General features: G+C 46.4%; 1 protein-coding gene across 1 annotated transcript in view; it reads right to left on the bottom strand.

Moving 5' to 3' along the window:
• LOC141216916 (perilipin-2-like) overlaps positions 1–24,142 on the bottom strand; it is a 119,377-nt gene extending 95,235 nt beyond the window's left edge. Inside the window, exons 1-3 of the mRNA XM_073665733.1 lie at positions 24,000–24,142; positions 23,865–23,910; positions 12,249–12,444 (exon numbers count right to left, since the gene is read on the bottom strand). Coding sequence (XP_073521834.1) covers positions 12,249–12,444; positions 23,865–23,894 — 226 coding nt within the window. The 5' untranslated portion in view covers positions 23,895–23,910; positions 24,000–24,142. The remainder of the gene's footprint in view (positions 1–12,248; positions 12,445–23,864; positions 23,911–23,999) is intronic.
• Between the last annotated feature and the right edge of the window lie 2,342 nt (positions 24,143–26,484).

The following is a 26,484-nucleotide window of genomic DNA, read 5'->3' as shown; positions in this document are numbered from 1 at the left end:
CATTTTTACCTCTCTTCTCTCTCAACCATCTCAAAGGGGCATGGTCTGATACAAGTCCAAACTTCCGGCCTAGTAGGTAGTATCTCAGTGTATCTACGGCCCATTTTATGGCTAGACACTCTTTTTCTACTATCGCGTAGTTTTTCTCGCAGGACGAGAGCTTCCGGCTCAGATAGAGAATGGGATGTTCTTCCCCATTTATCTCTTGAGAGAGTACGGCTCCTAGACCAACCTCTGAAGCGTCTGTCTGGACCACGAACTCTTTCTCAAAGTCTGGTGCGACCAGAACCGGCTGCTTACATAGTGCTAGCTTCAACCGTTGGAACGCCATCTCTGTTTCCTTCGTCCATTTCACCATTGTTGATCTGGTGTCTTTGAGGAGATCCATAAGTGGCGCGGCCATCATAGCGAAATTTTGGATAAACCGCAGGCAATATCCCACCATTCCCAGAAACACTCTCACTTTCTTTTTGGAGAGCGGTTGCTGCCAGTTCTGGATTGCCTCCACTTTATTGACTTGTGGCTTAATCTCGCGTCTCCTGACGACATATCGCAAGTACTTGGCTTCTTCCTTTCCAACAGCGCATTTTTTTTGGATTTATTGTAAATCCCGCCTTCCTTAGAGCATCGAGAATCGCCTGTACCTTTGGTAGATGACTATCCCAGTTTGGGCTAAAGATCACAATGTCGTCAAGGTAGGCTGCGGCATACTTCTTATGTGGGGCTAGGATCCGATCCATAGCCCTCTGGAAGATGGCTGGGGGCCCCTGCAGTCCGAGCGGCATCCGAGTGTATTGGAAACACCCATCAGGTGTTGAGAGCCGTCTTCTCCTTGGCCGTCTGAGACATGGGGATCTGCCAGTAGCCCTTCGTCAGGTCGAAGGTCGTGATATACTTCGCCGATCCAAGCTTCTCAATGAGTTTGTCGACGTGGGGCATCGGGTATGCGTCACACTTGGACACCTCATTCAGCCGGCGGTAGTCTTTACAAAACCTCCACTCCCCGTTGGGTTTGGGCACGAGGCCGACTGGACTCGACCATCCACTCTTCGACTCCTCTATCACTCCGAGGTCTAGCATCCTTTTCACCTCTCGGCGTGCTTCAGGAAACCTGTAGGGCTTCAGGCTCATTCATATATGCAGCTCTGTTAGCACATCATGCTCTACCACCAGAGTATGCCCCGGCAACTCTGAGAACAGGTCACGATTCTGCTGTAGCAGTTCTCGACATTGTTGCTTCTGGGCCGGCGATAGAGTCTCTGCTATCGTGACCTCTTCCACTTTGCCTCCGGGAGCGGCTCCCAGGCAAGGAGCTTCCACAGGTTCCCAGTTTCACCACGGCTTGAGTAGGTTCACATGGTACACCTGATGCGACTTTCTTCAGCCAGATTGGTGGACTTTATAATTAAACTTCGTTGATTTTCTCCACCACCTCGTACGGGCCTTGCCATTTGACCAGGAACTTGCTCGCAATGGTAGGGATTAGGACCAAAACTCGGTCCCCAGGCTGGAACTGCCTCGGCGATCGATTATAGACCCTTGCCTCGGCTTCCTGCACCTGGAGGAGATGCGCCTTCACGATAGGCTTCACTTTCGCCATTCTTTCCTGCATCTGGGCGACATGTTCAATGATGCTCCGGTGATGTGTAACCTCGGCTTCCCAGGTTTCCTTAGCGATATCCAGGAGCCCTCATGGATGTTGTCCATACAGTGATTCAAACGGGGAAAAGCCAGTGGAGGCTTGCGGAACCTCCCTTATCGAGTAAAGCAGGAATGGCAGCAGGTAGTCCCAGTCACGTCCATCCTTCTTTACTACCTTCTTGAGCATAGCTTTTAGGGTTTTATTAACGCGCTCCACTAAGCCGTCTGTCTGCGGATGGTAAACGGAGGTTCGCAGCTGGTTAATCTGGAGGACCCTACACAGCTCCTTCATTACCTTGCTCATGAACGGGGTACCTTGATCAGTTAGTATCTCCTTCAGCAGACCGGTCCTGGCAAATATATGGACAAGTTCCGTGGCTATGCACTTACTTGACGAGTTCCTTAGCGGTAATGCTTCTGGATACCGGGTCGCATAGTCCATGACCACCAGAATGTATTGGTGGCCCCGGGCTGATTTGACTAAGGGCCCCCACTAGATCCATAGCAATTCTCTCAAAGGGGACCTCAGTCAGCGGTAGTAGAACTAGGGGACTACGGAAATGGGAGGTGGGCGCGGTTATCTGGCAGGTGGGGCAGGACCTACAATAGTCTAAGATTTCCCGGTAACATCCTGTTCAATAGAACTTCCTCATTATTCTCTCCTGGTTTTTCTCCAACCCTAGGTGTCCCCCCAGAATATATAAGTGGGCCATGTCCAACACCCTCCGATGGTATGGCCCTGGAGCCAACAGCTGTTCCACTACCTCTTCACCTTTTAGTTTAGTTACCCGGTATAATAGCTCCCCCTGAATTGCAAAGTGTGTGTACCTGGTGTCCGCCCCCGGCTCTTGAGCAACACCATTACAAACCGTAACATTGTCCCACACCCCTTTCTAGGTCAAGTCCTGAACTTGAGCTGACCCAAAGTTCTCTCTGGGCACCTCTAATTCAGGGAGGTCGGCCACCTTGGTCACAGTCTCATCCTCGTCACCTGCAAGGACACACAATGGGAACTCATCTTCTTCCGATGTTTACCAGGGTATTTCTCTTGGGTCGTGGGTTTTGTCCACGTGACTCAGTCTGGATCTTTTCCCCCACAAGTCCCAGAACAAGGGAAAAATCACGCCCCAATATGATGTGATGTATCAGGTCCTGTACCACCCCGACCTCGTGGGATTGGGCGCCACAGTCTGTTCCGACTGTCACACTGGCCACAGGGTAAATCTTGGCGTCCCCATGTATGCAGCGGACGCCCACAGTTTTGGTAGGGATCAGCTCATGGGGGAGGGTGGCACTGATTAGGGTCACCAGACTCCCTGAGTCCAATAGTCCAAACACCCTTACTCCATTAATGGACACAGGACACGGCCCACGCCTGTTGCCCCTCGCCAGGTTAACCGTCCACACTGCAGGCTGGATAAGCATAATATGAACACCGTCTACCTAGGCTGCAGTCCATTGGATCAGGGGACATATGACACTGGGTGGCTATGTGTCCAGGGTTGTGACACCACCAACAAATGGCATCCCTCACAGCAGTCTTTGTGGCACTTTCAGAGGAAGTGGGACGCCCCCCAGTTGTGGCTCTGAACCCCTTCCTTGGTGAGCCCGCCCCCTTTTGGGTATCCCAGTATGGGGAAGTGACTATACCCGATTTCCCGAGGGATTTCTCAACAGCCTGGTACCTCTCTACTATGCCAACGAGGTCATCTGCGTTCTGGGGATCGCCTTGGGCGACCCAAGTCTGTACCGACTTAGGAAGGGAGTGTATGAACCTATCAATCACCACCCGCTTTAACATCTGGGCAGGAGTGGAAGACTCTGGCTGCAACCACTTATAAATGAGATGCAGCAGGTCAAACATCTGTGAACGAGGGGGTTTATCGCCAGCATACGCCCAGTGGTGGACTCGTTTGGCTCCCATTGCCATATTCACTCCCAGACGTGCCAAGATTTCTGTCTTTAGTTTGGCATATACCTTGGTATCCTGCAGTGCTAAGTCATAATATGCCTTTTGGGGTTCCCCTGACAAATATGGAGCCAGAACTTCTGCCCACTGTTCTGGTGGAAGTCTCTCCCGATCAGCCACCCTCTCAAAGACTGTCAGAAAGGCTTCTACATCATCTCCGGGGGTCATCTTCTGCATGGACCGTCTTACCGCTTTCCGGACGTACGAATCATCACCTGGACTTGGGGAGGGGCTGCCGGCCTCCCACGAACCGCCTCTGCAAGTAGCTCAATCTGCTGCTGCTGCTGTCGGTACTGGTCTTGTTGATGCTGCTGCTGTTGACGGAACTAGTCTTGTTGAAACTGCTGCTGTTGCATCAGTTTGTCTCCTGCTACTGCTCCCGTTGCTGATGCTGTATGTTTTGCTGGCTCTGCAGGTGCTGCTGCATGCTCTGCTGATATTGCTGCATGCTCTGCTGGTGCTGCTCTTGCTGTCCCTGCAACAAATGCTTAAGCAGGTCTTCCATTTTTCCGGCGTCACTTGCTGACTTATGGCCGCCTTCACCCAGGACATGCAGCGCCTCTTATAACAGTCACACGTGTTCGCTGGGAATGCTGCTCGCACTTCTAACACCAACTGTGGTAGATCGGCTCACTCAGCTTTGCATTGAGGTATAAACAGAACACTGTCTCTTTAAATTTTCAGTTGGTTTATTGTGCAGCATAAACCAATAAAAAGTTAATGGAAAATAAACATAGCCCATCCGGCCTAATGGCAAACAAAAATAGGAAAAGAGCCCAGCAAAGTCCTTGCACCGGCCACTCCAGGTTAGCAAAAACCACAAGGTTCAGGTTCAGCAGGAACAAACACACACTCTCCTCTCTCTGTAGCTGGCCTCCAGATACTGACCACCTCCTGAGTCAAAAGGCTGGCTTTTTATAGCCCCTAAACCACGCCCTGAAGTGGAGATAGGGTGCATAGCTTCCCTCCCAACACTTAGCTATCCACCTGTAAAGCATGCCCTTGTAACTCTGGCTATTAACCCTCTCTGCACCTAATGTGCAGGACAAACCTCCATGTTTTACATCACTGAAGCAAAAAGTCTCAGAGACACGTATCTCCCCTCCAGTATTCTGCCAGTGACTGTCACACAAAGTAATGCCCCTATCTCGAGTAGTAAGAAGGTCGTTGATTTGGTGGATGGTTCCAGAAAACCTTCAGGTGGGGATAGCTTGGATCTCCTCCCTAGTTGTTGTCATCAACACCGACGTCAGTCAGTCAGGTTGGAGCGGCCACATAGAAGGAAGTTTTTTTTTCAAGGGATTTGGTCTCCGGAGGTTCGCTCCAGATCGTCAAACTACCGGGAACTTTGTGCCGTATCCTTCTTTTTTAAATCAAATATTTTTTATTGTTAAAACTTTTTTTGTAACACAACAGTAAAACAAATAAAACAACCCAACCAAAGAAGGGACCAGTCCCTATTCTATCCCTCTCCCCACAACACATTGCCCTTTCAAACAAAACATTTTGAGTTAAATGTTCCACAGTTCTGTCCACAGCAAATTAACAATCTTACAGTATGAATAGTCACAATTGTATTAAGGGGTATCTAACTCTTGCTTTGGAGCAGTTATATACGTGTCTAAAGCAGCCCAATGTAGGATTTTGCACCTGTCAAGTAATCTATACATCAATCATAGCAGACCAAGTCGAAATCTATGCAGTTCTCTGGAGGCTAGGCCGGAGCCGTCAATCCATGGAGCCCATATTTTTTCAAATTTAGAGATGGCCTTCCTTTTCAGATATATACTTTTTTCCAGATTTAATAACCAATTAATCTGATTTATAAATTCTGTCACCGTGGGCGCCTGCTCTGATAACCAATGTTGGGCTATTAGTTTCCTGGCCATGTATAACATGCGTGCCACCGCTATTTTGCCATGTTCGTCAGTGCTCAGATCTTCTATATATCCCAGTATACATACTAATGGTGAGGGATCTGAATCGACTGAGTATGTTCTATCAATGATCGCTATTACATCCCGCCAGAAGTTTTCCAGAGCAGGGCAGGTCCACATCATATGAAGCATGTTAGCCGGGGATGTTTTACATCTAGCACATAGGGAGTCTGGTCGAAGCCCTATATCGTGGAGAAATTGGGGTGTTCTATATGACTGGTGCAGCACCTGTAAGTGGGAGAATCTATGGGACTCACTCAGAGATAACTGGGGAACTCTTTCCAGTATTTCAGACCACAGCCCCTCTTCAATAGGGCCTATCAAGCCCTCCCATTTTTCTTTTGATCTTATGGGGTGTTTTGCTAATACCAGGTCCAGCAGACCCCTATAAAGCAATGAGATTAGCCCCCTAGAATTATGTGAGCTAGCCATTCTCTGTAATATAGCATTTTGAGGAACTCCATTGTTTAGGACAAGACCCTCTGCCTGATATGCATGTCGTAACTGAAGGTACTTATAAAATTCTGTGTTTGGCAGTCCATATTCATTTTGTATCTGTGAAAACTCCTTGAGTGAATCTCCCGCTAACACATAAGTGAATCTTTCTAGTCCTTTTAGACTCCAATTTTTAAACCCTTCCAATTTATATAGGTTAGGGAGCCATGGCGTTTCCCACAGTGATGTAAATTGTGAGATCCCTTGTATCCCCTGTAATTTCCTCACTGCCCACCAAAGTTTGTGTATTAACAGCGTAGTTGGGGTTCTACAAGAGGGTGTCTTAAATTTGTGAGCCTTCAATGCTTCATAGAGTCTGAGTGATTTAAAATGTGATTGGGGTAAAAGACGTTGAGCCCCCCCTCCCCCTCCAGTGTCGTCCCACCCACGAATATGCTGGAGCTGAGCTGACATATAATAAACCCACGGATTTGGGACAGCAAGGCCACCCATTGTTTTATCTCTTTGCAAAGTTTCCAGTTTAATTCTTGGAGCTTGTTTTCCCCAGATTAAGTCCCTGAACATGCTGTTTACTTTAAGGAAATATCTCTGGGGAAGCCATATTGGAGAATTATGCAATACATATAGCAATTGTGGCATCCAGATCATCTTGACCAAGTTAGTGCGGCCCACCACTAACAGTGGCAATTTAGACCACGTGTCCAGTTTACACTTGAATCTGGCCAGTATTGGGTTGAGGTTTAGTTTCTCATAGTCAATTACTTTAGATGTTACATTAATACCCAAATATTTAAATTCATTGGCCACTTGTAAGCCCGAGTCAGTATAGTGAGGTGCATTAATGTTCCCATTATCTATTGGAAACAGTACTGACTTAGTCCAATTAATCACCAAACCCGAAAATTTCCCAAACTTCTCGATTGTCTCCATAGCTACAGATGTTTTGGAGGCTTCCGCTAAAAATAGTAGTGCATCGTCAGCATAAAGCGCAATTTTCTCCTCTATATTCCCTCTGCAAAATCCCATTATGCCAGGGTGCATCCTGATAGCCGCAGCTAGTGGTTCAATGGCCAGTGCGAACACGCCTGCCGGGTACCCCTCCCCAGTTCAAAGGCTGAAGTAAGACGTCCATTTACCCTTAATCGTGCCAATGGCCTCTCATATAGTAGCTTGATCCATGAAATAAATCCAGCGCCCATACCAAATTTCTCCAAAAGTACCCATAGATATTCCCATTCAACAGAGTCAAATGCTTTAGCAGCGTCTAGCGAGCAAATAACCCTGTCTCCTGCATTGTCCACTGGCAACTGAAGATTAAGAAATAGTCTACGGATATTACCGGCTGTAGACCTAGCTGGCATGAAGCCCGATTGATCACTATGTATAACATTAGATATTATGTTATTTAACCTGGAGGCCAGAACTTTTGCTATAATTTTAATGTCCGTAGGTAGCAGGGATATAGGCCTATAGGATTCGGGGAGCAATGGATCCTTACCCAGTTTGGGTATCACTACGATAACTGCTTCTCTCATTGAGAGGGGCAGAATGCCTTCCCTGGCTGCCTCCTGGAATGTGCACAGCAATTGAGGTAGTAATATATCCCCAAATTTTTTGCATATTTCCATAGGGAACCCATCCAACCCTGGTGATTTATTATTGGCCATTGAAGCTGTGGCCATTTGTAACTCCTCTAATTGGGTATCACTAAGATAACTAACTAACACCTGTTCCTTCCCTCAGGCACCTGATTTTAATCAAATAAATCTTTTTTGTAATCCTCCCTTCAGGGACGCCGCCACAGTTAATACCGCACTTACAATTTAATGCACGTGACCGGACTTCCGGGACCCGGTCACATGACCGCCCCGAGGCTCGATGAAGTAATTGGGCCACGACTCACAGGAGGAAGGTCGGGAGTGCGTGCCCGCACAAGCATCGCACCGGAAAGTTCCAGCTGCCGCCGCTCCAGGTAGGCTCTGCTAAACCAGATCGGGGTGCAGCCTCCCGGATATCCAGCGCACCGACCTCTGCCGGGTGTCGATGGGGACAGCATCCCATGCAACCTGCATCATCTTCAGGGCGATGGTGGATCTGCCACTCCAGATAGGGGCGCAATCCGGATCAGTCCAGGGGCAGACCCCACCCTACAGAAAGGGGCACAAACCTGGCTGAAGCAGATGATGAAAGGGCTGCCACCCCAGAGAGGGGCGATGCCCACTGCTTATCCAGTGCAAGGATGTTGTGCATTTCCCAGATTGCTATGCGGGTGCACTCCTGACACTGGAACTGCCGATCCCATATAGGGGCGCTGCTTGACAGCTGTCGCCATAAAGTTCTTCCACGAGCCCGCTATTGGTTTCCTGTCCTTGATGGAGGGAACCTAAGGCAAGAAAGGGCCGCACCTTTTAAGCCTGTAGGTTTCCTGTCCTTGTGGGTGGATCCCCTCTCTTGTGGTGCTGTCATGGTCGACTGATAAACACCTGCTGACAGATTCACTTTACTGAGAAAAAGTGTCAGGCCACTGAAAGTTTAAGGCCTTAACACTTCTCATGTACAGTGGTGGCCAAAAGTATTGGCACCCCTGCAATTCTATCAGATAATACTCAGTTTCTTCCTGAAAATGATTGCAATCAAATTCTTTGGTATTATCTTCATTTAATTTGTCTTCAATGAACACAAAAAGAATTGTCCTAAAGCCAAATTGGATATAATTCCACACCAAACCTAAAAAAGGGGGTGGACAAAAGTATTGGCACTGTTTGAAAAATCATGTGATGCTTCTCTAATTTGTGTAATTAACAGCACCTGTAACTTACCTGTGGCACCTAACAGGTGTTGGCAAGAACTAAATCACACTTGCAGCCAGTTAACATGGATTAAAGTTGACTCAACCTCTGTCCTGTGTCCTTGTGTGTGCCACATTGAGCATGGAGAAAAGAAAGAAGACCAAAGAACTGTCTGAGAACTTGAGAAACCAAATTGTGTGGAAGCATGAGCAATCTCAAGGCTACAAGTCCATCTCCAAAGACCTGAATGACACTGCGAACGGAAGACACAGGAACATCAAGAAGTTTAAAGCCCATGGCACTGTGGCTAACCTCCCTAGATATGGACGGAAAAGAAAAATTGACGAGAGATTTCAACGCAAGATTGTGCGGATGGTGGATAAAGAACCTCGACTAACAACCAAACAAGTTCAAGCTGCCCTGCAGTCCGAGGGTACAACAGTGTCAATCCGTACTATCCGTCGGCGTCTGAATGAAAAGGGACTGTATGGTAGGATACCCAGGAAGACCCCACTTCTTACCCCGTGACATAAAAAAGCTAGGCTGGAGTTTGCCAAAACTTACCTGAGAAAGCCTAAAACGTTTTGAAAGAATGTTCTCTGGTCAGATGAGACAAAAGTAGAGCTTTTTGGGAAAAAGCATCAACATAGAGTGTACAGGAGAAAAAAAGAAGCATTCAAAAAAAAAAAAAAAAGAACACGGTCCCTACAGTCAAACATGGCGGAGGTTCCCTGATGTTTTGGGGTTGCTTTGCTGCCTCTGGCACTGGACTGCTTGACCGTGTGCATGGCATTATGAAGTCTGAAGACTACCAACAAATTTTGCAGCATAATGTAGGGCCCAGTGTGAGAAAGCTGGGTCTCCCTCAGAGGTCATGGGTCTTCCAGCAGGACAATGACCCAAAACACACTTCCAAAAGCACTATAAAATGGTTTGAGAGAAAGCACTGGAGACTTCTAAAGTGGCCAGCAATGAGTCCAGACCTGAATCCCATAGAACACCTGTGGAGAGATCTCAAAATGGCAGTTTGGAGAAGGCACCCTTCAAATATCAGGGACCTGGAGCAGTTTGCCAAAGAAGAATGGTCTACAATTCCAGCAGAGCATTGTAAGAAACTCATTGATGGTTACCGGAAGCGGTTGTTCGCAGTTATTTTGGCTAAAGATTGTGCAACCAAGTATTAGGCTGAGGGTGCCAATACTTTTGTCTGGCCCATTTTTGGAGTTTTGTGTGAAATGATCAATGATTTGATTTTTGCTTCATTCTCTTTTGTGTTTTTTCCTTGCAAGCAAATTAAATGAAGATAATAATACCAAAGAATTTGTGATTGCAATCATTTTCAAGAAGAAACTGAGTATTATCTGACAGAATTGCAGGGGTGCCAATACTTTTGGCCACCACTGTATGTGACTGGGGTCAGTGTTGTGGATCAGTTTACCACATATCCATTTTATGCTTAAGTGATCTAGAAAAAAAAAAAAAAAAAAAAACAGATTCCTGAATAAGGTGTAAGCATATGTGCACACAATCTGTGTTTATGCTGCGTCCAAAGCACTGCATGCAGGTGAAGCTGCATGTGTTCATTGAATCAATACAATGCACTGATCCAGTTTCTCTTGCGGAGACTAGCGGCTCCGCAAGAGAAGTTGACCTGCTGCAGTCTGGAAAGAAGCACTGCATGTATGTGGGTGATCTGCAGGTGCATGGAGATGCATAGTGGGCATAAGATTTCTTGAAATCCCATCCACTTTGCATGTAATGTAGAACACGGGTTTGCATGCAGTGTAAGTGCACTGCGTCCAATCTGCTGTGTTTACTGATAGTGGAACACCTTTTCCAATGGAAATTAATACCAAAAAAAATAAATAAATGTCTATTGTTGAACCATAAATTGAGCTTTATCAAGTCAAAAAAAAAACAAAAAAAACTAAGATACAGTGCTTCACAGAAAGGGCAAAAACCATGTACAAATCAAAAAAGTGAATATTTGATATGAAACAATACCATCACAACTGGTTGCTCAATATTAAAAGTGGTATACTACTGCAGGCAAGTAAATTAACAGTATATTTTTGCGTAGTAACATTAGATGAGCACAAACCAAATTGTGGCTAAATCATGATATGTGCATATAGATAGAAATATATGAATGTTAAAACACTACCCATATGAATACAAGGATATCAGACTGACGTGTTCAATAAGTAACTGTCAATCAAAAAACTCGTGCACAAAACGGTCAAATGTGTGACTAAATACTGAAAATTACCTGAATAAAGTGCTCTATGCAAAAGCCCATCCGCTGCCCCTTGTGATGGTATCTTTTCATATCAAATATTTGATTAGGTATTTACCCATTATTTTATTGTGCATGGTATTTGCCTGCTTTTTTCTGTGAAGCCCTGTGTTTTATAGTTTAATTCAATAAAGTTCAATACACTTGTAAAAAGTTTTGGGGATGAATTTCCTGTGGAGAAAGTGTGTTATGCTATGATTGGGTTTACGACCAGAATTATATAGGATGCCATTGGTGGAACTCTAGTTAATATTTACTGGTCATGTGCACATACCTTAAGGCTGTGTGCCCACGATGCATTTAAGCGTTTCCCCAGCGGCAGAAACGCTTAAACGCATAGTAGAAGGCCTACCATGTTCCCCAATGATAATCCGCATGTGCTATGCACATGCTGCGGAAATTTCCGCTGCGGGTTATCATTGCGGGGGAAAAAAAAACAAAAAAAAACACCACACATGTGCGGATGGTACCCAGGTCTGGAGGAGAGGAGACTCCTCTGGACCCGGGTACCATAGAACCTGTGAAAAAAAATTATATTTACCTTCTGATGGCCCCTGGTCTCCTTGTCTTCCCTTGCCAGCAGATCGCGGTAGACTGAAGGACCTGAACTGACGTCGTAGTTATGTGACGACAGGTCCTTCAGTGTAGTGTACCGTGAGCTGCCGGCAAGCCAGGACGGAGCGAAGCAAGACTCCGGGGGCCATCAGAAGGCAAGTATAGATTTATTTTTTACCATTCTTTAAGGTCACACTATATAAATACTTGCAACCGGCATGGATTTATATAGTGTGACCAAATTGTCAAGCACTTTCCAAGGGATGTTTAAATTAAAAAAAAAACAAAACGCTTCACATCCGCATGTCCCTGGCAGGAAAAGCGCATGTACAATCCACGTGTGTTTTTTTCTGCCTGGGAGATACAGAAATCAAAGGATTTTTTCCTGAGCGTTTCTGCATAGTGGGCACATAGCCTAACAGTTTTGTAACCATTCCAGCGGATCATTAACATGGGCTGTCATAAAAGCAAAGATAAGTGTTCATGAAAACAGCCTAGAGAATGTAAAATTAAAGACATTTTAGCCCAATACATTAAAAAAATTATATATTTTATGAACAAGATAGTGTTGCTAGTGGAAAAAAACCACAAGAAGCTAAACCTACTTTGAGGCTCAAGTTTCTGCAGTATTGGCATGGCACCAGTGATGGCCACAGAAGTGATACTCCTCACACTTTTCTCTGCAACGTCACATACGGACTTCAGGTAGGGATGGTTGTCTTTAGTGGTCACATAGGCAGAGGACACCAGGTCATATGTGGAGCTCACCAGTGGGAGGTTTATCAGCCTTACCACCACATTCTAAGGAAGAGAACACAAAACCCTGAAATATACTCGGAAGAGTTGAGCAACCACCAATGTACCAGTTATGATACTCTGAGAACTACCACACTTCAATAATAGGGATGAGTGGACAGTGAAAGTTAGGGTACATACACTGGTCTGGTGCTGAACCCCTCACATGGAATTCTAGAAAGAAAGTCTGTTACTGTTTGGATTACCCAGACGAGTAAAGCTTGTTAGAAGTCTGCAGGACAGCCAAGCATTAAGGCTGTGGGCACTTATGGGGGGGGGGGGGCAGAACAGCCATGCCAAGTATTGGTATAGCTGTGATTGGCAGGCTCACCATGTGGCCTGATACTGGGAAGGGGCCAATATCCATGGACCTTCTCTGCCTAATGTCAGCTCACAGCTGTCTGCTTTCACTGGTTATTGAAAATAAGGGGGAGCCATGTAGTCCCCCCCCCCCCCCAATCAGGTTATTTAAAGGTTTAAGACATTTAGTGCTACATGAAAGGCAGTAAAGGCTGCTACTTCTATATATTCTATACAAGCCCCCCCACATATGATGTCCTGTAGATCACTTTCCTATTCACATTTGCAGGACAACTGTCCTGCTATTACACCTACTTTGAAGCCCCCTACCCTTTAGTACCCTCATTTTTCAGCAACAAAGTTCAGGTGCCCATTGGCTACTATAGGATTTGGGGTCAAGTTTGGGTCCCTGACCTTTAGAATATAGCTTGACTGAACCAGACCTACCACTCATTCAATAATCAGTTTATAGCTTCCACTAAATAAAAGTGTTCCTTTGGGGGGGGGGTGGGGATGCCATTTAGTGTCGTGGATTCTCATGTTTCCCAAGGAGAGCCCATTAAAGTGACCAAGGAGGTAAAGCTGCTCAATCATTTAGAAATATTGTAATTCTTAAAGAGGAAAGATATTCTGCACATCTGTTATAAATAACTAGAAATAAAGATCCTAGTTACTTACCGGTAACGGGATTTTACAGAGCCTATGACAGCACCACCCGAGAGGGTATCCTCCCACCAAGGACAGGAACCTACTGAATAAAAAGGCGGTACCTCTCTTCCGCATCAGTTTTTGTTTCAGAGCATGAGAGGACCTCTGAAAAATAGGTTAGTACATTTCTTAATAAAACACCCTAAGAAGTGCACACCATAAGTGATAAAGGGGAAGGAGTTAATAGGGTGCTGTCATGGGCACTGTAAAATCCTATTACCGGTAAGTAACTAGGATCTTTTCCCCTTCTCCCATGACAGCACCACCTGAGAGATTTAGAGAGATCAGACACCAGAGGGAGGGGGATCACCACCTTCCTCCCAAAGGACAGATCAGTAGAAGAGGAAAGGGTGTGTGTGTGTGTGTGTGTGTGTGTGTGTGTGTGTGTGTGTGTGTGTGTGTGTGTGTGTGTGTGTGTGTGTGTGTGTGTGTGTGTGTGGAGAATGGCACACATATAGTGTCAATAGGCACATCTGCCCTCTCAGCCCAGGAAGCAGCTACAGCTCTGGTGGAGTGGGCCTTCAGGTTCTCTGGAGCTGGCAGATTGCTAGAAGAGTACGCCAAGCCAATGGTGTCCCTGACCCACCTAGCTATGGTCCCCTTGTAACCTTAAGCCCTTTCCTAGCCCCCTGAAGTGAGATGAATAAGGAGTCACTTTCTCCAGGCTTTCGTCACCTCCAAATACTGGACTAATAACTCTTTTGACATTAAAGTGTGAAGCTTTTTTGTTCCTCAGAATATCTAGGGTCAGGATAGAAGGGAGAGTAATAATTACTTGTGTCCTATGGAATTTGGAGGCTAGTTTTGGAAGATAAGACCAGACCCGGCCTAAGATTACTCTATTCATACACACCTGAGTGAACAGATGGTTAGCTGACAGCACATGCAGATCACTAACCCTACGAGCATGGCTGTTTTTTTTTTTATATTTTTTTTATTTAAGGTGAGAATTTTCTCCGAAACTTCCTCTAAGGGCTCAAAGGGAGGCTTGGATAGCACTTCTAGAACCAGATTAAGGTCCCAAGGAGGCATCCTTGGAGAAGGAATGGGTCTAGATCTACTGCAAGCTTTAACAAATGTGATGATCCACCTATTTACTGCCAAGTCGCAATTATAGTGCCCCCAGAGCGGATCTTGTACCTTAAGGGTACTGGTGGCTAACCCCATGCTTAAGCCTTTCTGAAGGAATTCCAGGATGGCCCCAATAGGAACCCTCCCTTTGGCAGACTGACCCGAGGTAGACAGAAATTTAGCCCAGGTTCTGCCATAGATTCCAGTAGTCACCGGCTTCCTACTTGCCAGCAGAGTAGTAACTAGACCAGGATAAAACCCCTCCTGCGTTAGTAGTGACCTTTCAAAATCCAGGCCATCAACTGCAGGCTCGATCTTTGGGGATGGAAGACTGGGCCCTGCCTGAGGAGATCTGGGGTGTCCGGAAGAACCCATGGATCCGCTTGGGACACTTCATCCAAGTGAACCATGGTCTCTTGGGCCAAAACAGGGTGATCAATATAACCCTCACCTGTTCTTCCCGGATCTTTCTTAGGATAGTAGAGATCAGCATTAGAGGGGGAAAGGCATAGGCTAGGGTAAAGTCCCAAGGAATTTGCAGCGCGTCCACCGCAAACGGCTTCTCCTTTGGATTCAGGGAGCAGAAGATTTTGGTTTTCCGATTGTGTTTGTTTGCAAACAGATCTATCAGAGGTTGTCCCCATTGGCTGACAATCTGCTGGAATACCACTGGATTCAATTCCCATTCTCCTTGTTTCAAGATGTGTCGACTTAGGGAAAAAAAAAAAAAAAAAAAAAAGCTTGTACGTTCTCCTCCCTTCTTATATGCAGCGCCGAGAGCGTGAATAGATGACTCTCCGCAAAAGCCTTACTTACCGGTAATGGGATTTTTCGGAGCCCATGACAGCACCACGAGAGAGAGGATCCACCCATCATGGACAGGAAACCTACAGGTTAAAAAGGGCGGCACCTCTCTCCCACCTCAGTTTAGTTAACAGAGCATGAGAGGACCGCCAAGGTTAATAACACAAAATCATTTTAAGCCAATTACTTTAAGTAACTTCGCCCAAAAGGTGCAAAAGAGAAGAAATAACTCTATGGGAGTGCAATAACACCAGTGTAGGGAGGGAATATAAGGGTGCTGTCATGGGCTCCGAAAAAAACCCCGTTAACGGTAAGTAACTAAGGCTTTATTCGTACTCGCATGACAGCACCACGAGAGAATTACAGAGACAAAGGGAGATTAGGGAGGGACCACAGCTTGAAGCACCATTCTCCCAAAGGAGAGGTCAGAAGAGTCACCCAAGTCCAATCTATAATCCCTATAGAAGGTGGAGGGAGAAGACCAGGTGGCAGCCTTACATATGTCCTCGATGGAAACCCCCGTCTTCTTGGCCCAGGAAGTCGCTACCGCTCTGGTGGAGTGTGCTCTCAACCCTTCCGGTACTTCCCTATCCCCGAGGAGTAAGCGAGGGAGATGGCCTCTCTAATCCACCTTGCGATTGTGGATTTTGAATTTTTACAACCTTTTCTGGCCCCCTGATGGCATATAAATAGGGAATTATCTTTCCTAAATTTGTGTGAAACCTCCAAATATTTAAGCACGCACCTCTTAACATCTAATGTATGTAGTTTCTCCTATTTCTGATTCTTAGGGGGGGGGGGGGGGGGGGGATTTACCTCTTGAGTTCTATGAAACCACGAGACTACTTTTGGGAGAAAAGCTGGATCAGGCTTTAACACAATTCTATCATCCATAATTTGGGTAAATGGAGGGGATATAGAAATGGCCTGTATGTCACTTACTCTTCTGGCCGAAGTCAGGGCCACTAACAAGGCTGTTTTAAGAAATAGAATTTTATGAGTGGCTGAATCTAGAGGTTCGAAGGGGGGGCAGGTTAGATAAGGCATTTAAGACTAGGTTTAGATCCCAGGGAGAGGGTATGGATTTAATGATAGGTCTACATCTAAAAGAGGCCTTTATAAACCGTGCTACTCAATAATTTGCTGCTATATCAGATGCAAATAAGGCCCCTAAAGCCGACACCTGTACCTTCAAGGTACTAGTGGTTAGACCCTGTTCTAACCCCCGTTGTAGGAACTCTAGTATCTTCCCAATAGGGATCCCATCCTCCAGCTTGAATTCTGTAAAAGATAGGAATTTTCTCCAAGTTCTAGCATAGATGCTTTCTGCTACTTAAGAGAGTGTTTACCAAATTTGAGGAAAACCCTTTGCTGGCTAACAGTGTCCTCTCAAATGCCATGCCATCAAATGGAGATTTGGGGCTGGAGGATGGGAAACTGGGCCCCGAGTAAGAAGGTCCGGGATTTCCGGAAGGATCCAGGGGTCTGATATTGACATCCTGCGGAGACAAGAGAACCATGGCCTCTTGGGCCAATAGGGGCATATGAGGATCACTCTGGCTTAGTCTGTCCTGATCTTTCTTAGGACTGACCAAATCAGGACCATAAGAGGGAAGGCGTACGCCAAAGGAAACTCCCAGGGTATCATGAGGACATCCACCGCCAGGGGCTTTTCTCTGGGGTCTAGAGAACAAAATGCTGTCACTTTCCGGTTGGACTTCGTTGCAAACAAGTCCACTGCTGGAAGACCCCACATTGCCACGATCCTGGAGAATACTCGAGGGTTCAAGGACCATTCTCCTTCCTTTAGGGAATTGCGGCTGAGAAAATCTGCCCTGATGTTTTCTTTTCCCCTTAGATGCACCGCAGAAAGTGAGAGAAAATGATCTTCTGCTTTTTGAAGAAGTCTGTCTGCCACTCTCATTAAATCCTTTGAACGGGTCCCCCCTTGATGGTTTATATACGCTACTGAGACTTGATTGTCCGAGAGTATACAGACATCCTGGCCCTGTAAATATACAAGTAACCCATTGAGATCATAATCAACCGCCAAAAGTTCCTTAACATTTGAGGAAAACCATACTTCATTTTCTGACCAGGTTCCCTGAATTGAGCAGTTTTCAAAATGAGCTCCCCAACCTGTAGCACTTGCGTCCGTAGTTACAACTGCCGTAGGTTTATTTTCCCAAGGGACTCCCCTAGAAAGATTAGTGTAAACCAACCACCAGCGAAGGGATTGTAAGGAGCGAGGGCCCAAGGTAAACTCCTGGTCTAGATGACCATCTAGGAGTGAGTCGTTATACAAGACATCCCATTGAAGAGCCCTTAAATGAAATTGGGACCAGCGTACTGCTGAAAAACTTGGTCAGGGTCCCCAATAAGGACATGGCTTTGCGCAGTGTCATGGGGGGGGGGGGGGGGGACTATCTATACAGTGTTTCACTAGTCCCTGAATTTTCGTAATTTTCTCATCTGAATCTAAAATGACCCCCCAGGAACTGTTGGGCTTTTTTGTGGAATCAATCTAGATTTTTCTAAATTTAGGAACCAACCTAGTCTTTGTAGGATAGAAATTGTTACCTGAAGGTGGGCTTCGCATTGTGCAAAGGAGTCCCCCACTATCAGGAAATCATTGAGGTACGGGATTATTAAAATATCTTTTTCTCTTATGTGGGCCATCACTTCCGCAAAAACTCTTGGGGCTATAGCTAATCCAAAGGGAAGGGCGGTGTACTGGTAGTGTTTTATCACCCCTTTAATTTTGATGGCTAATCTTAAATACTTTTGATAATCGTTATGCATGGGGACATTGTAGTAAGCGTCTTTTAGATCCAGGACAACCATAAAACAGTGGGGAAAAAGCAATTTTATTATTGTTAAGGATTCCATTTTGAAGGTGTCTATTCTAAGAAACCTATTTAAGGATTTTAAATTTATGATAGTCCTGAAACACCCATCCGGCTTTGGAATCAAGAAGAGCGAGGAGTAGAATCCGTCTCCCTCTTCTGTTTTCGGAACCTCAATCAAAAGGTTTCTTTGTTAGGTCTTGTCTTTCTGATATGAGGGAAGCCTGCCGCTCTGGGGAGGAACTAGAGGGAACAATTACAAATATCCTGTAAGGAAGGGTTTGGAATTTAAACTTAAGACCAAATCTAATTAGGCCCAAATTCCAACCGCTATGTGAGATACGTTCCCAGGCCGGAAAAAAAAAAAACAATGACAATCTCCCCCCCTCCCCCACCCCACCTGGGTGGATTGTGGTTCCCCTGGCTTCCGCTCATCTCTGGAAGAAGAACCAAAGAGTAGGCCTCTACCTTTGCGACCCTTTTCCTCAAATTTCTCCTGTTCTCTAAAGAATCGCCTATGGACAAACTTCTTTCTCCGAAAGGATCTTTTATAAGAGGGTAGAGGTACAGATGGAAAGCCCCTCTTAAGATCTCCTGCTTTTTCCAACAGATCATCCATAGTCTGGCCGAAAAGATAGTCACCCTCACAAGGAATTGTACAGAGTCTAGACTTTGTTTGTACATCTCCCGGCCAGCATTTTAGCCAAAGGGCTCGCCGAGCAGCATTTGAAAGAGCTGACGATTTTGCTGCTAGTCTGACTGAGTCCGCAGATGCATCAGCAAGAGAGGCCACTGCACCCTGGACTAGGGGGGAGAGAAGAAATGATTTCCTTCCTGGGGACACCTTCTTTCAATTGGTTGTCCAGCTGCTCAAGCCAGACCATCAGGGCCCTGGATGTGCAGGTGGCAGCCACTGCTGGTTTCAGGGCTCCTGTAGTGGTCTCCCAGGTACCTTTTAAAAAGGTATCTGCTCGTCTGTCCAGGGGATCTCTTTAAGCTCCCATGTTGTCGAAGGGGAGGGAAGCCTTTTTTGAAGCTTTGGCAATGGCTACATCAAGCCTTGGCGCCTTTGACCAGGAGGAGCATGCGGAATCGTCAAACGGGTATCTCCTTTTTAAAGAGGGAGGGATGCTGCCCTTTCTGTCCAGCTTCTGCCACTCTTTCAATAAGATCCTTAATTTTTTGTGTTCATGGGAAAGGATCTTTTCTTTCTTTGACCTAAACCGCCAAACATAACATCTTCCCGAGATTTCTCTGGTCTAGCGTCCACAATGCCCATAGGAGAACGGACAGCTTTCACTAAGGCATCTACCTCATTTAAAGGGAAACATTGTCTTTCAGATTCGCCATCAGAGGAGGATATGGAAGAGGAAGAAATGTCCGAGATGTTGGAGTCTGAGCCCGGTCGAGGGTCCTGAGGGGAATGCCTGACCTCAGAATTCTCACGCAAGGCTTTGCCTACTTCTTCTTTAATTAAGGTTTTAAGGCCTAAAGAAAACCCCAGGGTCTCTTCTACCATCACCTTGTCAATACAAGGCTGGCACCATTTTTTTAGTATATGCATCAGGGAGCAGGCTGCTACATAGGGCACATTCTTTATGCCTAGATTTAAACGCACATTTCTTGCTCTGAAAAAATTCTATAGACCGAAGAAAAAAAAAAAAGAGGAGCCATTAGTAGAACTTTCACGGAGAGTCCACTTACTCCCTGGCATATGCGGTACCGTAGAAGCAGAGGAATCCTTCTTAACCAGCGGAGGATCACACCGAATGACAGGACCTTCCTTCCTGCTCTTAGTGGTAAACTTCTTAGTAGAACGGCTGGACCTGGTTCGGGAACGACGTTGTACCGCCTGTTGTGAGGGCTCCCCAGAGGGCTGCTCCTGCAGCAGTTCTTGCTGAGGTGAAAGCTCCTGTGTATCTCCCATTGTATACGAGAAAACAAAGGGCTGGCAAGCACCTCTGCGTCCACTTCCGGTGGAGGCCCGCGCACCGGAAGTAAGTCATAGGCCCGCCCCAACATGGCCGCGCCTGTATGTTCCCCCCTGGCGCTGCCACGATCTCTTGTAGGAAGTGGAGGATAGATAGTCTTACCCGCATGCGGCCTCCATCCACACATACAGCGGACCATCCAGCTCCAGTGAGGGGATGTCACGCTGGCCGCAACACGCACGGAGGTGTCCCCCAATGAGCCGTGGCATCTCCAGGAAGAAGAGGACCGACCAGGGAGGAACCTCATCGCTCCAGGTACCCTGTCTATCCCTCGGGGCAAGTGACTGCTCCAATTTTCCTCCTGCAGGAACCTGATAGTTTAGGTTTCCTGTCCATGATGGGAGACCTGAGGTGGGAGAGAGGTGCCGCCCATTTTAACCTGTATGTTTCCTGTCCATGATGGGCAGATCCTCTCCCTCTCTCTCTCTCGTGGTGCCGTCATGGGAGTATGAATAAATAAAGGATCTGATCCGCTACTAACAGAGGAAGGGATCTTGTACCCCCACCCCCCTGACGATTGATGTACGGGACTGTCGTAGAGGGGAAAAAAAAAAAAAAAAAAACCCCACACAGAAGAGCACATTACTAAGGTGAACTTTTACAAAGATCACTCACCACACTGCCGTTCAGACTAGGGTACCGGAGGAGGTGGTTGTCGTTCACATGAACGCTCCCATCTGGCGAAGGTGGATTCACGAGATTTCTTCTGACCGGTTCTGCCGGCACTCGTATGACCCCCACAGCTATGACTCTGATGGAAAGACTTCCGTTGTCTCACATTTTGCTTAGGCTGCTTAGGTACCTGTGGCTGCTGCTGTTCCTCCTGCGGCAGTGACAGCTGCGGCCCAGGTGACTGCAGCTCCTCACGCATGATGACAGGGATGCAAACACCACCATCTTGACTGCTTCCCATCCTTTTAAAGCATAAGGGGGCTCCACCTCCTTTGGGCCCCTCCCCTTCCAATATAGATTTACATGCCAGCTAGCGCACAACACTGCAGGATCCCTCCTGCGCAGACAGGGATGTCCCTGGAAAGCGCACCCCACGCAAGCGCAGACACGGTCTTCCAGCACACTCATGCTGGGGCGCGACACCCCAGCACGTGCGCAGCCTGGAAGGCCTGTCGGCGCACCCAGCCACGACTACCGTGCGTGTGCAGACCCGGCCGCAGGATCGGATCCAGGTACCAGCAAGATGGGGCTGGGAACAGAGGACCATCTGCTGATTCTTTGAGGCCTCCAGGCAGCATCGATCCCAGGATCCAACTCCACATCCCACGAACAGGTAGGCGAGGCACCCATCAAGGACAGGAACCAAATACTGATGCGGAATAGAGGTACCACCTTTTTTATTCAGTAGGTTCCTGTCCTTGGTGGGCGGATACCCTCTCTCAGGTGGTGCTGTCATGGGAGAAGGGGGAAAAAAAAATTGTTTAATAAAGCTAAGAAAAATAGGGGAGAGATTATAAACTGACCCATTTCAGGAGCTGAGTTTTAATATCTTCTCTATTTTGTATGTAATGGACTAAAAATCGTGATTCCACCCACAGCTGTTGCGGGCACAGCGCCGGAGGGGGTTGCAGCCTGTGCGTACTAATACATCACAGGCTGTAAAGGGGTTAATCGTTTTTCTTATTGGCGATTGATTACACACGAGTATAACAAATGTGACACCCACAAATGTATGGAAGATAGTAAGACAAGCATCCTCATACCAGCATTTTTCAATGAATGGCAGAACAAAAATTCCCTGGGGTGTGGCAAACCCCACATCACTAGTTGAGGGTTATGTGTTTTATTTAACCCCTTTACAGCCTGTGATTTATTAATACGCACAGGCTGTATCCCCCTGGTTCAGTGAGGGCTTCGGCACTCAGCCCGCACTGAAGCAGGCACATGTCGGCTGACATGTGCCCGCAACAGACGCAGGTGGAGTCGCGATCCACCCACGGCATTTAACAGCGCCGCAAGAGTGTCACTTACCCTGTCACGTGATCGCGGGTCACCGATGGGTGGTCATGACAACCCTGGGTCTGCAGCAGACTCCAGTGGTTGTCATGAGCTGGTCGCTAGGAACGCCACCTAGTGGTTGGCACTCATAGCACAGGACCATTTCTGCTACATACAGCAGATCAGACAAGTGCTGCTTCTAGTCTCCTATGGAGACTATAGAAGCAAGAAAAAAGTGAAAAAAGTTTTAAACTTTAATATTTTTAATCACCCTCCCTTTCGCCCCATTCAAAATAAATAACAAAAAAAACCACACATATTTGGTATCGCCGAGTTCAGAATCGCCCGAATTAAAAAAAAAATAAATTTAAAAAAAAAAAGGAGAATTAATCCGATCGGTAAACGGCGTAACGAGAAAAAAAGTTAGATGCCAGAATTGCATTTTTCGGTCGCCGCAACATTATAATAAAATGCAATAATGGGCGATCAAAACATCGGATCTAACCCTAAATGGTATCAATAAAAACTTCAGCTCAGTGCGCAAAAATTAAGCCTTCACCTGGCCCCAGATCCCAAAAAAATGGAGACGCTACAGGTCTTGGAAAATGGCTTTTGGTTTTTAAAAAAAAAAAAAAAAAAAAAAAAAAAAAAAAAAAACACACCTTTGTAATTTCTCACCACTTAAATAAAAGAACCTATACATGTTTGGTATCTACAAACTTGTAATGACCTGGAGAATAATAATGGATCCTGTACACGATATGGTAAGACTAGTGATGGTGTTGAAAAGTACAACTCATCCAGCAAAAAAAATAAAAAAAATAAGCCCTCACACGGCCATATTGACCCAAAAAATAAAAACGCTATGGCTCTGGGCACAAAACACAGACAGAAAATCCCAGGGTTGCAAAGGGGTTAAAAAGCAGAATGTGAATTCTTTGTAAAAATTTCCATGCATTTTTTTTTCCCCATACAATGCATTGGAAAATATGCACCAAGAGACGCACAGAATTTCTGTAGCTTTTTTTTGCTGCCAAGAGGTGCAGAACCGCTGCAGAAACTTCTGCACGCAAATACCCTTAGGGTATGTGCATACTGTCAGGAGCCACCTGCGGCCTTGATACTTAAGAACAGCCATGCAGACTTTCCTCAGAGGTTAGTCTATGGGGAGGGTCCACATGCAGACCCACAAGAGAAGTTAACATGCTGCAGATCTGAAAGACACACTACATGTCAGTTTCTACTGGTGATCCGCAGGTGTACAGACACATAGTGGAAATGGGATTTCTAGAAATCCATCCACTATTCTGTAACATCTGGTGGCTGCAGGTTTGACGCTGCATAAACACAACGGCTCCTGACCATGTGCACATATATAGAACCAAGTATAGGTGTCTGTCCCAAGTCCCTCCACCCCAGAACCATCATATGGCAGAGCCCCACACCTGACTGCCATATCCTGCATGAATGGGCATGCCCCACAAGACAAGGGGGCACATAGGTCATGTACACAGTGGGGCACACATGGTGATACCATAGTAGCGACCTCCACAGCGTTCCCCTGTATTTAGGCACACAGGAGCCAGTGTAATACTGGAAACCACCCTATGCCCAGTAACACCTATATACACCAGAGGGGGGCGCCTCACTCCATTCCCAGTAATACCTATATACACCCGGTAAAGACAGCAGCTCCTCAGTATCACTGCACGTCACTATCATCCATGACATAAGACAAGACACGAGTAGCTGTTACCTGTTGCTGCTGCTCCACCGTCTCAGCCATGTTGCTAAGTAAACACCTACAGAAAGCAAAGCACAGTCACCAGCAAAGAGGAGAGACCACCTGCTGCCAAACTACCACAGGCACCAGCTGAACCTCAGCACTCACAGGCCCTCTGCAGGAAGAAGCACGAACTGCACAGAAGAGAGGAATGCCTGCTGCTCTGGCGCCTCCGCACTTATAGGCGGCTAACCACGCCCACCTGACTAGGCGCTGTCTCCGGGAGGGTTCCCTGCAGTCAGCTGACTGGTGACGTCACGCAGTCTGTTCTCCTGACTGGTCGGAGGGCGGCTGTGCGCGGCGTGCAGAGGTCACAGCAGGGTGTGACAGAGCAGCTGTGTGGTAAGAGCGGTAACCAGGCCGTGTTATGGCTGAGGTAACGTTATTGTTCCGCACAGTGCAGATAATCACGGTGGATTCTGCTCCTGGTATCATATATATATTTTTATACCCCCAAACTTTGATGATCGAGCCTGCAGTGCGTAGATATAAATCCAGAACTGTCTGCTGATTCCTGGACACTTGGGAGTAGAGATGAGCGGATGGATTCCTGGGTCTCCGGTACAGAGTCCGCATCAGTGCCACCTGGTGGCTGGAGGGAGGCCGTGAGTTTTTTACCATCCGGTGTCACCAGGGGTGTACATAGGAATCATGGGGTCCCATAGCAGAAGCTCTAATTGGGCCCCCCCCTAAAAGAAAAATTAATAACTGTCGGGGTCACCAAAGATCAGATCTCACAACTTTCCATCCTTTACATAGTAATTTTCCACCTGCTGAAGTCCTGGATCTCTCTTTCATTGCCCCATAAAGTGTGATGCCAATAAAAGGGCCCCCCAAACACAGTATGAAACCCCCATGGTGAATTCCTCCACATGCACAGTATAATGACCCTACTGTACCCCACCTCAACTCCCAGGGTAAAGTATGCTGACCCCAACACAGTATGATCCCCCACCTGTGAGCCGCTAGAGAGGATGGTAGATAATAAGGGAGGGTGTTATACATAATAGAAGTGGAAACTATATAACTAAGGATGGCGCTATACATAATAAGTGAGTGCACTATATACTAAGGGACTGTGCTATACATAATAAGGCTACATTCCTGCATCTGTGTGCAGTGTCGGTGTGCTGACCTGTTTTACCGACGCATTGAGCATGTCCTATTCTAATCCTCAAAATCGGATCAGAACAGGACATTCTCTGACCCTCTTAGATCTCATTCTCAGATCCGTGATTTTCATGGATGTGTGAATGGATCTATAAAACTGTACGAGTCCGTCGACCATCCGATAAAAAGATCTGGCAGCACACGGACATTTCACACAAATGTGAGAATGCAGTCTAAGGGATTTTACAGATAACATTATCACTGCAAGTCACACAGTGCAGATATAGAATAATATTTACATCCAGGAACTTACCGCTGACGTCTCATCTGATCAGAGATGGTTTCTGCTGCTTCTTCTCCATCTGGTCAGACCTTCATGTCCACATCTCCCAGCCACGACTCGTCTTGTCACGATGATCTCCAGCCTAGAAAATAACAAGGTCACATATTGTATGCATACATGTGTCTCCCCAGCTCTGCGCCCCTGAATACAGATATGTAACCTCCCCATTAATATATTATTAGCCACTTCGTAATCAAAATATAAAGTGAAAAGCAGCACTGTGCCCCCCATTAACTATAATCTCCACCAGCCAATAATATAAATTATTCAGTCTATATGACTCTCCCCAATTAACTGTAAGGCTATGTGCCCACGTTGCGGAAATGAAGCATATTTTTTATGCTTCTCCCTGGCAGGAAAAACGCATGCGGATTTTACATGCGGTTTTCCCGCCAGGTAGAAGCGTTTGTCAATCGTTTTTGCATGCATTTCCGCATGCGGGTTATCAAGCGCTTTTCCAAGCGATTTTAGCATCACTTGAAAAAGTGCTTGACAACTTGTTCACACTATATAAATCCATGCAATCGGCATGGATTTATAGTAGTGTGACCAAGTTAGTTACAAAAAAGAATAAGAATGGTGAAAAATAAAAAAAATAAAGTTTATACTCACCTTCCGATGTCTTCCCGGCGTTTTGTCTGCTCCGTCCGGTGTCTTGCACTGCTTGCGGTGGTGTGAAGGACCTGCTGTGACGTCATTGAGCCATGTGATGAGTATAAACTTTATTTTTTATTTTAAATTCTTTTTTTACAGTTTTCTATGGTACCCAGGTCTGGATGAGAGTCTTCTCTCCTCCAGACTTGGGTACCATCCGCACATTTAACCGTGTGATATCTGCATGAACAGATGCAGTGATGCGGATGTCACGCGGTCCAGTGCAAGTCAATGGCGGCGATTACGCTGCGTGTCCGCAAAATTAATGGACATGCTGCGGATTTTTGAGCGCAGCATAAATGCTTCGGAAAAATCCGCAACATGGGCATTGAAAGTGCGGCTTGTCATTGGGGACCATGGGGGGCGGATTACCAAGCGTTTCCCAACCGTTTATGCTGCGGAAATTCCGCAGCATAAACGCTTGTAAAACGCTACGTGGGCACACAGCCTAAGGCTATGTGCACACGGAAAACATACAAGGCTTCA

Source organism: Phyllobates terribilis, unplaced genomic scaffold (assembly GCF_046119375.1).
Source record: "Phyllobates terribilis strain yellow unplaced genomic scaffold, ASM4611937v1 Scaffold_1__5_contigs__length_1240528914, whole genome shotgun sequence".
NCBI classification, from domain to species: Eukaryota; Metazoa; Chordata; class Amphibia; order Anura; family Dendrobatidae; genus Phyllobates; species Phyllobates terribilis.
The sequence above is the reverse complement of the archived record's forward strand: the minus strand, read 5'-3'. Positions and strand labels throughout refer to the sequence as shown.